This window comes from Salvelinus fontinalis, chromosome 23 (assembly GCF_029448725.1).
Source record: "Salvelinus fontinalis isolate EN_2023a chromosome 23, ASM2944872v1, whole genome shotgun sequence".
Taxonomy (NCBI): domain Eukaryota; kingdom Metazoa; phylum Chordata; class Actinopteri; order Salmoniformes; family Salmonidae; genus Salvelinus; species Salvelinus fontinalis.
The window spans coordinates 4504474-4519612 of record NC_074687.1 but is presented as its reverse complement, the minus strand read 5'-3'; the positions used below and the strand labels follow the sequence as shown (position 1 = coordinate 4519612).

Below are 15139 nucleotides of genomic sequence, written 5' to 3'. Positions count from 1 at the left end.
TGTAAACGTGACACACGTCAAGGCCATGAGAGCATTTTGCAGAGAAAATGGGTTCTGCATTACAATTTAGGTAAGGATTGTTGACCTTGTTACCAGGCCACGACCACAAGGGCGTTGTCAAGGCAAGCTCATGAATATAAGCTCTCAGCCTGCTCTTTCAGGCTTCCTGATAGTTAGAGATGAATGTACAGTTTCTCCAATTCTGAGCATTTTAATGGTGTAAAAATATTATGGGTTATGTTTTGGTCATGCAAAGGCTATTTTTACTTGGGAAATAGGATGATTGTGTGGTACGTTTTAGGATAAATTGTAGAAGTAGGTGGGGTTTAGGGTCATCACTAGTTAACACAGACACAAAGTCCTTTTTAATATAAAAAAACAGACAATGCTGACAGACTTTCTGAAAGAAAATAGTGAGGTAATAAACTATCTTTATAAATGATTGTAAAGCAATAAATAATTTAAAACTATACACTGGATTCTGAGTTATTAACAAAAGGAGGAAAGTTCACAGTACACATGGAGAAATCCCCGTAAAATGACTAGCATACATCCGAAGTCATGTTTAATACATGTGTGACTGGACAGCCGTTGGAGTGGATGAAAAAGGGATCTCAAAGTTAATTGACGAGGACAACCAACAGTGAATACTGTGACTGCTCTGTCTGAATCACAGGAGGTTGGAGGCACCTTAAATGGGGAGGACAAGGCTCATAGTAATGGCTGGAACGGAATAAATGGTTTCCATGCATTTGATACTATTCCATTCACTACATTCCAGGCCTATTTATGAGTAGTCCTTCCCTCAGCAGCCTCCTGTACTCTGAGTCATACAAAACTGTTGCAGGACAGGGTAAGCTAATTAAGAGGACAAGAGGGAAGAAGGCCAAGCAAGGGAGAAAGAGATTACATTACAGAGATAGAAATATGTAGAATAACATCTTTATCAAAGTACATAACTAGTCATTCACATCCCTCAGCTTTCAAATGCAGTGTCTCCTTGCTGTCCAACAGGCAATAAGATAGTCATAGGCCTACTACCATAGGTCATACTGGTTACTTCCATGGTCACATGTTTGAGGTGACTGTTGCTCTGAGTGTTACCAATCTGAATAGCTAAACAAGGTATACTTGCATTCATAGTCTTTTTATTTACAATAACTTTCTATTTGAAAAATAAAAAAGAGTCTTGTCTATTTCTAGACAATCAAAGGAACCATGATGTGGACCAACAGAATTGTAACAGTGACACAGGCCTACAGTACAACAAGACCGGGTCAACACGATCCATGTCATCCCTGACACCTGATCAGATTCAAAGAATTAGAATTCTAATTCATTCTAGAATGTTATTCAAAATCTATTGGTTATGTCAGGTTCCATCTTGTCCATGGCATTTTGTCTGCCGTAGTGCCATTGATATTAGCCTGCCCCAGGTCTGCTTGCATAGCTGACGATCAGATCTAGGAACAGTTCACCCGTCACCAATCCTAGACCTCATACTCCACTTGCTCATCCTGTGGATGAATGGATAGATGGATGAATGTAGCTTCTTAATACAAACACTGCACTGTGTCTCTACAATTACACCAGGGCACCAGATCCATTCTCTAATCAATGACACTACTATCTATAGACTGGTCACTGGAACACTGGCATTAGTTGGCATTTTCTTGAAGTGGCTGACCAGTATCCTAATCCAGGGGCTTGCCTCTGGATAAGGAGAGGCAAAGTTGGGTTTTGGGTGGGGGAGAAAGTACTGCTTTGTTGGGGGAGCCACCAGCTGGTGCTGTAGCGTTCGGCTCCGGAAACCAGGGGCGGCCTGATGTGGCCAGGGAAGGTTGGAGGGTTCAGGGCTTGATGTCAGAGGAGCTGGTGTTGGTCTCACAGCAGCTGGATGAAGTGCTGAGGTTCCCTGAGCCACTGCCCTCTGCAATATATACACACACACACACAAACACAGAGGTTAGAGGAGATGGTTTAGGAGAGATACGCACACACACATATAATTGTACCTAGATGGAGAGGTTGTACCTGAGCTGGTGAGAGACTGGCAGGACGTGGACTCTCCAATCAGGGTGTAAAGGTTGGCAGCAGCCACCCAGACCTCCTGCTTAGTCTTCAGATTCTTCACAAACCTGCAGAAACACACACAACCCCGTACGCCCAATCATCACTTAGCTACCTTTTACTATGATGTGTCCTAATGAATATTACCCTGTTTGAATAGACTATTGTGATAGTGTGAAACCCAGTGTCGAGGTAATATTCTCACCACTGGCCATCTTCTCCCTCTTTGATCAGCTGAACCGTTTCACCACTCTTGACTGACAGATCCTGGGCGCTACACTTCTCATAGTCAGACACCACTGTGTACTTCCCTGCACACTGCACACCGTCAAGATAGGGTGTTACATTGTATGTACGATTGTAAACTATTCTTTTAAAACGGTTTGTACGTGGCGCTACAAAACAGCTTGGAGTGGATGACAATCACCACACAGATACACACTCACCAGTTTCTTTCCCCCCTCGTCCTCAGGGTCTGAGGTTAGGGGCTCTTCAGTGCTAGAGTACCCATCATTCTCCTCGTTGGCGTCCAATGAGAGAGAGCCCTTGGTCCATCCTAGAGGAGGAAGGGAGAGAGGGGACATAAGAGTATGGTGTGGACACACACACACACACACACACACACACACACACACACACACACACACACGAGAGAGACAGAGTGAGAGCAGGCACTGCAGCAACTTCTGCTAGACCAGATACGGTCAGTGACGGGGTGGACCGCAATCAGAGAGAACAGGACCAAGTCCAGTGGAACTCAACCACAAAGCCATCAGTGAGCCTACAGTAATCGTGCTGGACCATTCAGAACCGCAACACCACTAAGCAACCAGGAACGTGCCCGTTTCTTGATAAATGTATTGCGTGTGCATACATACACTCAGGCCTGGGAACACAGTGTGTAGGGAGTGAGAATGATGTGGGGCAAACCTCTCAAGGAAATTCGGCAGCCATTTTGTGATCATTCCACATTTCAATAGTCTAAACCAGTCCAGTCGAGTGCTGTACGGTTACCTCTCCTCTTGGTCTGTAAGAGACTCGAGGTGCTGAGCCACCTGACTCTGCCCAGGTGGAGGTGAGCGTGAGGTCCTGGGTCTGAGAGAGATAGATACACACGACCCTAATGAAACACAGTCAAAGGGATAGACCGCAGCGAACGTGCTCAACCACAGTAAATGACCGAGCGTGGTAACTACGACCACTGTTGCCTGTCAGTCAACACAATGTTGACTGACAGGTCAATGAACCATGTTTTCTTTGTCTGAGGGGAGAAACTGCTGTGTGTAAAACAATCACCCTGACCAACCACGGTTGAAAGGATCAAATACAGTGACCGTGGTCGACCACAGAGTCAGTGAACAGAGTTATTATGGGATGGTGTACCTTTGAAGCCGAACGGAGTGGGATCACTCTTTATCTCATGACGTTTGGTTTTATGGTCAGGGCTTGTGGCAGAACCTAGCCGAATACAAGAGAAGAGAGTGAAGAGGAGCAGCTAGACACTATCAGGAAGTAGAAATCAGTAGTAGCACATCTTTAAAGTGGAAGTTACAGGAAGTATGTCTACTCTGTCAGTAGTAGCACACACCACAGGGTTGAAAAACAGAGATACAGGGTCTGAAGCGGTCTATTCACTATCAGCTACAGTACAGCTCTAATTGGTCGGCTAAAGCTATGGGACGAAGTTACCTCTCTAGACACTAATCTGTACCTGGCAGAGAGAGAGGCATCCTGGGTAAAGTTAAGCTTTTATTGTCAGGAGGTGAGAGGTCTGTGGAAGGAAGCATGCCGTTTTTTTCATATTGTAGGCTAGTGCTGACATTAGCCTTGTAAAGTCCTGTCATGATGTAGTAACGTAAGGTACTATGGCAGCCCCTGGTGGCGAGATAGTGCTATTACCTTTGCTGAAGTTGCTGAAGCCCTGCAAGGTAAAACGCTTTTTAGCTACTGCTGCTCTGTCTAAGGTAGGACTGGTCACTGCCTCGTCTGGGCCAGGAGAAGGAGAGGAGCAGGGAAGAGAGGGAAGGAGGGAGAGGCGAGTGGGATGAGAAACAGGAGAGTGACAGGGAGAGGTATGTGAGACACAATAGAAGAAAGGGAGCGAAAGATAGAAAGTGCAGTAATGAGAGAAAGACATCCGAAATAGAAAGAAGAGACCACATAGGGAAAAAGGTGTAAGAGAGGAAAGTGAAGAGAAAGATTAGTCATCTCATCAAAGAGGGAGAAGCAAAGTTTAGTAAAGTGTAAAAGTCAGAAGCTAGTGTTGTTTAGATGAACAAGGAAAGCTTTAGGAAAGTGATAAGTATTAGACACAGGTGAGAGTAAAGAATAGTGCTGAATTTAGCATTAGACCCAGTTGAAAGGTGGTGGTCTGAGCTGGGTTTGCGTTATACAGCAGACCCTCCTACCCCCCCTTTCTGTTCACCTTTGGTTTTTGGGGGGGAGTTAGCGTCAGGGTTGCTGGGTTCTCCCTTCTTCACCTTCATGCTCCTCTCCTCTCTTCTAAATGAACTGGGGAAACAGGAGGATGAAACGAGTCCGTCAGAAACACACTGCAACCCACTGAGGGTGCGCAACATGTTGTGTTCAGGTTAAAACCATGATCAATTCTGTACCCACAAAACCCAGAACCATGTGATTTATACTAGACATACTAGACTGGAAAATAAATCCTTTTCATTGGTGCAAGAGAGGCGAAGACAAGTTGCTTGGCTACCCAGACTCCTTGCGCCGGCCAAAAGCTACGTCATGCCCACGGACGTTAGTATCTTCTCCACAATGAGTCTGGATCTAAGTACCTCCCCGACCCAATTGTCATACTTGACTAAAAGTAAAAAGATGCCTTAATAGAAAATTACTCAAGTAAAAGTGAAAGTCACCCAGTAAAATACTACTTGAGTAAAAGTCAAAGTATTTGGATTTAAATATACTTACTAATCAAAAGTAAATGTAATTGCTAAAATATACTTAAGTATCAAAAGTAAAAGTATAAATAATTTCACATTCTTTAAATTATTAAGCCAGTGGTTCCCAACCTTTGTCAGTTACTGTACCACCAACTGAATGTTGCTCTGCCTGGAGGACCCCTGAAGTACCCCCTCATGTGCATTTTACCAGTAGGCCATTGGTCTCATGATTCTTCTCTAGTACCCCCTGTGGATAGGCCCAGTACCCCCAGGTGTCCTAGTACCCCCTGTGGATAGGCCCAGTACCCTCAGGTGTTCTAGTACCCCCTGTGGATAGGCCCAGTACCCTCAGGTGTTCTAGTACCCCCTGTGGATGGTCCCAGTACCCTCAGGGGACCTAGTACCCCTGGTTGGGCACCACTGTATTAAGCAAACCAGACGGCACGATTTGTATTTACGGATAGCAAGGGGCACATTCAAACACTCAGACATCCTTTACAAACAAAGCATTTGTGTTTAGTGAGTCCGTTAGATCAGAGACAGTAGGGATGACCAGGGATGTTCTCTTGATAAGTATGTGAATTAGACCACATTTTCCTGTAATGTAACAAGTACTTTTTGGTGTCAGGGAAAATGTATGGTGTAAAATGTACATCATTTTCTTTAGGAATGTAGTAAAGTAAAAGTTGTCAAAAATATAAATAGTAAAGTACAGAAACCCCAAATAAACAACTTAAGTAGTACTTTAAAGTATTTTGATAGGTCAATATGGGACAAATGTAGGAGAGGGTCTGTGATAGGTCAATATGGCACGGGGTGTGGGAGAGGGTCTGTGATAGGTCAATATGGCACGGGGTGTGGGAAAGGGTCTGCTAGGTCAATATGGAATGGAACACTTGTCACTTTAATAATGTTTACACATCTTGCATTACTCATCTCATATGTATATACTGTTTGTCTATACTATTATACTGTATCTTAGTCCGTTCCGCGCTGACATGGCACGACCATATGTATATAGTCTTATATTTATTATACTTAGATTTGTGAGTATTGGGTATATGTTGTGTAATTTGTTAGATATTACTGCACTGTTGGAGCTAGAAGCACAAGCATTTTGCTACACCTGCAATAACATCTGCTAACAACGTGTATGTGACCAATAAAATTTGATTTGATATGGGACAAGTGTGGGAGGGGGTCTGTGATTGGTCAATATGTGTCAGGTGACTGACCCGAGGCTGACAGGTTCTCCAGCGGTAGGAGGGAACTGGAAAAGTCCGTCTGACGACCTCTGTTGGCTGGCTTCTGGAAGACATGCAGGGAGATCTACCACAGTCCCACCTTATCATGAGCACTGAACAATGTAATACTCAATGTAATTAGAATATAATACACTCTAAGTATTAGAAAGAAAACAAATACTATATGACCCCAGGTCTACCTCTGTAGGCCTCCAGCTGTGTTGTCAGAACCTTCCGGATCTCGTTCACCCACGTCGTTTTCACCTCATTCGTCGGGGCCTGAATTACAACGATGAAACCCATTACTGGTTAGTGCAGATATATGTGTTACATTACAAACAGTCAGATGTGATTTGTGTATCATTGTAAAAAATAAATACATTGTCATGTAATCTATAGCAGTCGAATGGGCAGGATTTGAGTGCTGGTCACGCACCTGCACAATGTACACCTCCTCTCGTGAGTTGCACCAGACCTCAAACTTCTTGTTGTCACCTTTGGCATTCTCAGTGATGCCCACAGCACTCATCTGGTAGAAGGCGTACCGTGTTGGAAAATGTTACCTTCTAAAACATCTATTTTAACTCACTTGCAATATCAAACACTTGGTAAGACCGACAGACACACAACACAGACAGACAGACAGACTCACGCTAAGGGACTGTTTGAAGCTGTAGGAGGGGGCTTTCTCATAGCCCTCCCCGTTCTCTTCGCGTCTCTTACAGAAGAGCAGGGCTTTCTCGTGCAGGAACAGGTGTCTCTGCATAGGCTTGAAGCGGGCCATGTCCTTGACCTTGGCGTGACCTTTCTTGTGTTCCGTCCACACACTGAATGACCCCTGCATCAGCAGCCGGCCCAGGTCACCCAGGTGACCCTATCAGAGGAGGGGTCAGAGGTCAGGAGAAAGTTCATGTGTCATCATAAGCTATGGTGCTGCTGACTCATGTAATATTCACATCTCTGAAGTAATGTGATGTTGACGCCATGAAAGGAATATGTTTCATACAATATGCAGTACATTTGATACAATATGAACTACATTTGATACAATATGAACTACATTTGATACAATATGCAGTACATTTCCTACAATATGAAGTACATTTCATAACAATATGCAATACATTTGATACAATATGCAGTACATTTCATACAATATGAAGTACATTTCACAACAATATGCAGTACATTTCATAACAATATGCAATACATTTGATAACAATATGCAGTACATTTGATATAATATGCAGTACATTTCATACAATATGCAGTACATTTCATACAATATGCAGTACATTTGATACAATATGAAGTACATTTCATAACAATATGCAATACATTTCATACAATATGCAGTACATTTCATAACAATATGCAGTACATTTCATACAATATGAAGTACATTTCATAACAATATGCAGTACATTTCATACAATATGAAGTACATTTCATAACAATATGAAGTACATTTCATACAATATGCAGTACATTTCATAACAATATGCAGTACATTTCATACAATATGCAGTACATTTCATAACAATATGCAGTACATTTCATACAATATGCAGTACATTTCATACAATATGCAGTACATTTCATACAATATGCAGTACATTTCATAACAATATGCAGTACATTTCATAACAATATGCAGTACATTTCATAACAATATGCAATACATTTGATACAATATGCAGTACATTTGATACAAAATGAACTACATTTGATACAATATGCAGTACATTTCATACAATGTGAAGTTGAGCGATGATAAACTCACATCGTATCCAGTGATAGCAATGAGGTGCATGGAGTCATTGACAGCCTTCAAGATTCCCAGGATAGAGGTGAGCGCCTCCTGCAGGGCCTCTGTCCCCTCACAGCCCTTACTGTACTTTAGCAGCTCCTACAATTCAAAGACACACATTGACGTTTTGGATCTGTAATGGAATGGTGTATAAAGAACAAAGTACAAAGGATATTAATATGGACCTAAATATTTTAATGTTTGAGACAACAAAGCCAGAATCCTTAATTGGTGAAACTACCACGTCCCTTTGGGATATTACAACATCAAAGAAGTTACTACAAACAACCGACACAGTTTTCGCCATCTGACATCATTGCACGCACGATAGAACATCGGAATATGTACTGCAACTTTTTTTTACCACGATGCTGGATGCTTCTTTCATCAAAAAAACAAAAGAAGAACAGTGGTGCTGTGTCCCCTTTATGGATTTCATCTTTAAGGCATGAGGAAGTGAAGGTGAGAGGATGGAGCTGGGCTGATGAGGTATGGACTATAGGGGATGAGGGGCAGAGGGATGAACAGTGGTGCTGTTTCCCCAAATGCAGATTAGATCTTTAAAGATTATATACCTTCAACAGGAGCTGGTATTTGGTAATCCTCTGGACCGGTTTCAGGAGATAGGAATCCAAGCCCAGTTTATGTTCCAGCTTCTTCTGACATTCCTGGTGCAGACCAGAACAGGGAGAAAAGATTAGTAGGAAATCATAACCACTCAGGCCTGGAGCTTTTGGGGGTCTGTGTGTACCTCAGGGGAGGTGTGTATATGGTGTGTACCTCAGGGGAGGTGTGTATATGGTGTGTACATTAGGGGAGGTGTGTATATGGTGTGTACCTCAGGGGAGGTGTGTATATGGTGTGTACATTAGGGGAAGGTATATGGTGTGTACCCCAGGGGAGGTGTATATGGTGTGTACCTCAGGGGAGGTGTGTATATGGTGTGTACATTAGGGGAGGTGTGTATATGGTGTGTACCTCAGGGGAGGTGTATATGGTGTGTACCTCAGGGGAGGTGTGTATATGGTGTGTACCTCAGGGGAGGTGTGTATATGGTGTGTACCTCAGGGGAGGTGTGTATATGGTGTGTACCTCAGGGGAGGTGTGTATATGGTGTGTACCTCAGGGGAGGTGTATATGGTGTGTACCTCAGGGGAGGTGTGTATATGGTGTGTACATTAGAGGAGGTGTATATGGTGTGTACATTAGGGGAGGTGTGTATATGGTGTGTACATTAGGGGAGGTGTGTATATGGTGTGTACATTAGGGGAGGTGTGTATATGGTGTGTACATTAGGGGAGGTGTGTATATGGTGTGTACCTCAGGGGAGGTGTGTATATGGTGTGTACCTCAGGGGAGGTGTGTATATGGTGTGTACATTAGGGGAGGTGTGTATATGGTGTGTACATTAGGGGAGGTGTATATGGTGTGTACATTAGGGGAGGTGTATATGGTGTGTACATTAGGGGAGGTGTATATGGTGTGTACATTAGGGGAGGTGTGTATATGGTGTGTACATTAGGGGAGGTGTGTATATGGTGTGTACATTAGGGGAGGTGTATATGGTGTGTACATTAGGGGAGGTGTGTATATGGTGTGTACATTAGGGGAGGTGTATATGGTGTGTACATTAGGGGAGGTGTATATGGTGTGTACATTAGGGGAGGTGTGTATATGGTGTGTACCTCAGGGGAGGTGTGTATATGGTGTGTACCTCAGGGGAGGTGTGTATATGGTGTGTACCTCAGGGGAGGTGTGTATATGGTGTGTACCTCAGGGGAGGTGTGTATATGGTGTGTACATTAGGGGAGGTGTGTATATGGTGTGTACCTGGAAGAATGTGCAGTCGGAGCACTGTCTCCACAAGCTTTCAGAGCGAGGTTTATTCTGACAATACTTCTCATAGATCTGCAGGTCTGTCATCTGAGAGAGAGAGAGAAATTAAAGAAAAAAGAGAAATAGCCCTGCTTCACAATCAGACTAGTGATTTAGACGCCACATATCCCAGTTCAGTCTCCAATCACTGACCCTCCTCAGAAAACAACGACCCACAAGTTCCGGGCAGCCTTGGTACTCTTCTAACTCCCCCAGAAAGATCCTGGAAGATGACAAGAAACAGAGAGATCATCAGTCAGTTAATACAATGACAGTAGTTCTATCACTGTGTAAGCACCATTATTAACCGCTAGGGGGGCGTTCATTTACCTCTTGTGGAAGGTGTAGATCTCTGGCATGTTGCCAAACAGCACATCTTTCTTGTTCTGCAGAGGAGCGGGCATGAGGCTGGTCATGGCTGGATTGTCCATCTCTGAGGCATAGCCCTTAAATACACAGAGAAAGATGATTTAGGATGACCTAGAGACAGATCTCAGGTCAGTTTTGTGAACCAGCACCTCTAATGATTGAGCTCATGATGTGGAGAGGGTAAGCTGAATACTTAAGACAGATGCACACAGATGAAGACGACTGACAGGGTTCATAGGGTCCAGGGGAGAGGGATTGAGGATTAATTGGTCCAGGGGAGAGGGTTCATATGGTCCAGGGGAGAGGGATTGAGGATTAATGGGTCCAGGGGAGAGGGTTCATAGGGTCCAGGGGAGAGGGCTCATATGGTCCAGGGGAGAGGGATAAGAGGGTTAATATGGTCCAGGGGAGAGGGCTCATATGGTCCAGGGGAGAGGGATAAGAGGGTTAATATGGTCCAGGGGAGAGGGCTCATATGGTCCAGGGGAGAGGGATAAGAGGGTTAATATGGTCCAGGGGAGAGGGCTCATATGGTCCAGGGGAGAGGGATAAGAGGGTTAATATGGTCCAGGGGAGAGGGATTGAGGATTAATGGGTCCAGGGGAGAGGGCTCATATGGTCCAGGGGAGAGGGTTCATATGGTCCAGGGGAGAGGGATTGAGGGTTCATATGGTCCAGGGGAGAGGGATTGAGGGCTCATATGGTCCAGGGGAGAGGGTTCATATGGTCCAGGGGAGAGGGATTGAGGGTTCATATGGTCCAGGGGAGAGGGCTCATATGGTCCAGGGGAGAGGGATTGAGGGCTCATATGGTCCAGGGGAGAGGGTTCATATGGTCCAGGGGAGAAGGATAAGAGGGTTAATATGGTCCAGGGGAGAGGGATAAGAGGGTTAATATGGTCCAGGGGAGAGGGCTCATATGGTCCAGGGGAGAGGGTTCATATGGTCCAGGGGAGAGGGATAAGAGGGTTAATATGGTCCAGGGGAGAGGGATTGAGGATTAATGGGTCCAGGGGAGAGGGTTCATATGGTCCAGGGGAGAGGGATAAGAGGGTTAATATGGTCCAGGAGAGAGGGTTCATATGGTCCAGGGGAGAGGGTTCATATGGTCCAGGGGAGAGGGTTCATATGGTCCAGGGGAGAGGGTTCATAGGGTCCAGGGGAGAGGGTTCATATGGTTCAGGGGAGAGGGTTCATATGGTCCAGGGGAGAGGGTTCATATGGTCCAGGGGAGAGGGTTCATATGGTCCAGGGGAGAGGGTTCATATGGTCCAGGGGAGAGGGCTCATAGGGTCCAGGGGAGAGGGCTCATAGGGTCCAGGGGAGAGGGATTGAGGGTCCATATGGTACCGGGGAGAGGGTTCATATGGTCCAGGGGAGAGGGTTCATATGGTCCAGGGGAGAGGGTTCATATGGTCCAGGGGAGAGGGTTCATATGGTCCAGGGGAGAGGGTTCATATGGTCCAGGGGAGAGGGTTCATATGGTCCAGGGGAGAGGGTTCATATGGTTCAGGGGAGAGGATTCATATGGTCCAGGGGAGAGGGTTCATATGGTCCAGGGGAGAGGGTTCATATGATTCAGGGGAGAGGGTTCATATGGTCCAGGGGAGAGGGTTCATATGGTCCAGGGGAGAGGGTTCATATGGTTCAGGGGAGAGGGTTCATATGGTCCAGGGGAGAGGGTTCATATGGTTCAGGGGAGAGGGTTCATATGGTCCAGGGGAGAGGGTTCATATGGTTCAGGGGAGAGGGTTCATATGGTCCAGGGGAGAGGGTTCATATGGTCCAGGGGAGAGGGTTCATATGGTTCAGGGGAGAGGGTTCATATGGTCCAGGGGAGAGGGTTCATATGGTCCAGGGGAGAGGTACACACCTGTAGGACACAGTGCAGTTCCTCCACGTACCCCCTTTCTGTCTCCAGCAGCTCATTCATTACATGTCTACAGAGCGACATAGCACAGGTCAGACAGAGTATAGACAGGTCAGGCATGATTTAGACAGGTTTAGGGTTGCAATATTCCGGTAATTTTCCCCAAATTGCTAGGTTTTCCAGGAATCCCAGTTGGAAGACTCCCGGAATTGATAGGGAATAAGCAGGAAATCCAGAATCCTCCCACTATGTTTCTGGGAAAACTGGGAATTCTGGGAAAGTTACCGGAATTTTGCCTCCCTAAACGGGTCAGACATAATTATATTATAATAATATAGACGGTTCAGACATGATTATATTATAATAATATAGACGGTTCAGACATAATTATATTATAATAATATAGACGGTTCAGACATAATTATATTATAATAATATAGACGGTTCAGACATAATTATATTATAATAATATAGACGGTTCAGACATAATTATATTATAATAATATAGACGGTTCAGACATAATTATATTATAATAATATAGACGGGTCAGACATAATTATATTATAATAATATAGACGGGTCAGACATAATTATATTATAATAATATAGACGGTTCAGACATAATTATATTATAATAATATAGACGGTTCAGACATAATTATATTATAATAATATAGACGGGTCAGTTATAATTATATTATAATAATATAGACGGGTCAGACATAATTATATTATAATAATATAGACTGGTCAGTCATAATATTATAGTAATATAGACTGGTCAGACATAATTATATTATAATAATACAGACTGTTCAGGTGTTATAGGTTTCATACAGGCCATACATCATACAGACAACAGATGATTAGGGAGCCTTTATAATTCTTATTTCTATGGGGTGAAACACAACACAGAGAGGTCAGAGAAACATCAAAGACTCAATACAGACAGATGGTCAGACATAACGAAGACACTAGCCATCATACATCATAACAGCTGACAGAACACAGACAGAACTTACTTTCTGAGGATGGCCAGGTTCTCGTCCTCCTCTGACAGTGAGGTACTTCTGTTGCTCTGTAGCTGGCCCTCCACCTGTGAACACGGGATAGGATGAGGATCTACTGAAATTACTGGAGCTAGTGTCTCATTTAACATACATATTACTGGTATGATAATACTACCCCACAGTAAAAGACTGACCAAAGTAAGAGGAACCTCTACTTACTGTTCTACAGCTGACCCCATTCACAGAGTCTCCCTCTGAGCAACTCTTCTCCAGCACTCTCTTTGCTATGGCGCAGAGGAAGAGAGAGGTGCGGACATGAGGTGGGAAATTAACACTATACACGTATCTAAATATACATTGACTGTTCCAGTTAAAAGAGCATTAACTCTATGTCGGGACTGTATTTGTGAGGACAGAGTGCTGGTGGTATGTAAGGACTGGTGGTATATTAGGACTGGTGGTATGTAAGGACTGGTGGTATGTAAGGACTGGTGGTATGTAAGAACATGTGATATGTCGGGGCTCACCTGGCGAGGAGAGTGGGGACTTGATGAAGGCTTCAGGCCTTGGGGCCACAGGCTGGACTGGCCTGGTCTGTTTGGCTGCCAGCTTCTTCAGACTGACCATCCTCTTCTCAAACATCTCCTGCACGGACACCTGCTTCTGAAAGACTTTCTCTACTTGGTTCTGAGGGAGGAGGAGAGGAGGAGAGGAAAGGGGGAGACGAGAGGAGGAGAGGAAAGGTGGGAGATGAGAGGAGAGGAAAGGTGGGAGATGAGAGGAGAGGAAAGGGGGAGATGAGAGGAGAGGAAAGGGGGGAGATGAGAGGAAAGGGGGAGATGAGAGGAGAGGAAAGGGGGGAGATGAGAGGAGAGGAAAGGGGGGAGATGAGAGGAAAGGGGGAGATGAGAGGAGAGGAAAGGGGGGAGATGAGAGGAGAGGAAAGGGGGGAGATGAGAGGAAAGGGGGAGATGAGAGGAGAGGAAAGGGGGGAGATGAGAGGAGAGGAAAGAGGGGAGATGAGAGGAAAAGAGAGAGGAGTGCAGAGGACCAAGGAGCAACATTACTGTGGGACACTCACAGGCGTTGACAGCTGTTTGTTTTCTTTTCTTTGCGTTGACTTATTGACGTTATGATGACACATTTTAGTGACATCCAGACATGGATTCATGTCAGAGAGCTGGATCCCCTTACCCTGAAGTCCTGGTTGAGCACTGTCTTGTAATCACTGTAGATGGCGCTAGGATCAGTTAGTTTGTTCTGTCCCGCCGTATCTAGGTAACGCTCCATCTCCTGCAGCGCTGACTCCGCCCCTTCATGTGACTGACACTTGTCCACGGGTTGGGAGGCCAGCAGGTAGAGGCCATCACCACACCACTTAGCAGCCTGAGAGAGAGAGAGAGAGAGAGAGATAGGGAAAGTGAGTTTTTAGAGGTTAATGAGGTTGATTTGATTGACTTTATGTGTGTGTGTGTGTGCGTGCGCATGTGTGTGTGTGTGTGTGTGTGTGTGTGTGTGTGTATATATATATATATATATACAGTATATGTACAGTACCAGTCAAAAGTTTGGACACACCTACTCATTCAAGGGTTTTTCTTTATTTTACTATTTTCTACATTGTAGAATAATAGTGAAGACATAAAAACTATGAAATAATCTATGGAATCATGTAGTAAACCAAAAAGTGTTAAACAAATCAAAATATATGTTATATTTGAGATTCTTCAATGTAGCCACCCTTTGCCTTGAAGACAGCTTTGCACACTCTTGGTATTCTCTCAACCAGCTTCACCTGGAATGCTTTTCCAACAGTCTTGAAGGAGTTCCCACATATGCTGAGAACTTGTTGGCTGCTTTTTCTTCACTCTGCGGTACAACTCATCCCAAACCATCTCAATTGGGTTGAGGTCGGGTGATTGAGGAGGCCAGGTCATCGGCTGCAGCACTCCATTGCTCTCCTTGGTCAAATAGCCCTTACACAG

The 15139-nt window shown here is 44.6% G+C and overlaps 1 protein-coding gene across 9 annotated transcripts in view; it reads right to left on the bottom strand.

Moving 5' to 3' along the window:
- Window positions 1-339: 339 nt before the first annotated feature.
- The window catches only part of LOC129820742 (guanine nucleotide exchange factor DBS-like), a 91318-nt gene continuing 76518 nt past the window's right edge, over window positions 340-15139 (bottom strand). For 4 of the 9 annotated variants that reach the window (XM_055877664.1, XM_055877666.1, XM_055877661.1 and 1 more), the window contains 21 exons: window positions 14349-14540; window positions 13682-13841; window positions 13374-13438; window positions 13167-13240; window positions 12147-12213; window positions 10236-10351; window positions 10059-10128; window positions 9861-9953; window positions 8606-8698; window positions 8004-8129; window positions 6873-7094; window positions 6657-6749; window positions 6421-6499; window positions 6212-6305; window positions 4496-4581; window positions 3970-4056; window positions 3454-3528; window positions 2517-2626; window positions 2276-2388; window positions 2035-2138; window positions 340-1930 (listed from right to left, as the gene is read on the bottom strand). In XM_055877664.1, coding sequence (XP_055733639.1) covers window positions 1851-1930; window positions 2035-2138; window positions 2276-2388; window positions 2517-2626; window positions 3454-3528; window positions 3970-4056; window positions 4496-4581; window positions 6212-6305; window positions 6421-6499; window positions 6657-6749; window positions 6873-7094; window positions 8004-8129; window positions 8606-8698; window positions 9861-9953; window positions 10059-10128; window positions 10236-10351; window positions 12147-12213; window positions 13167-13240; window positions 13374-13438; window positions 13682-13841; window positions 14349-14540 — 2199 coding nt within the window. In that variant the 3' untranslated portion in view covers window positions 340-1850. Of the gene's footprint in view, window positions 1931-2034; window positions 2139-2275; window positions 2389-2516; window positions 2627-3084; window positions 3166-3453; window positions 3529-3781; window positions 3842-3969; window positions 4057-4495; window positions 4582-6211; window positions 6306-6420; window positions 6500-6656; window positions 6750-6872; window positions 7095-8003; window positions 8130-8605; window positions 8699-9860; window positions 9954-10058; window positions 10129-10235; window positions 10352-12146; window positions 12214-13166; window positions 13241-13373; window positions 13439-13681; window positions 13842-14348; window positions 14541-15139 lie in introns of all 9 variants that reach the window. The other 5 variants (XM_055877669.1, XM_055877660.1, XM_055877662.1 and 2 more) reach the window with 5 other exon arrangements.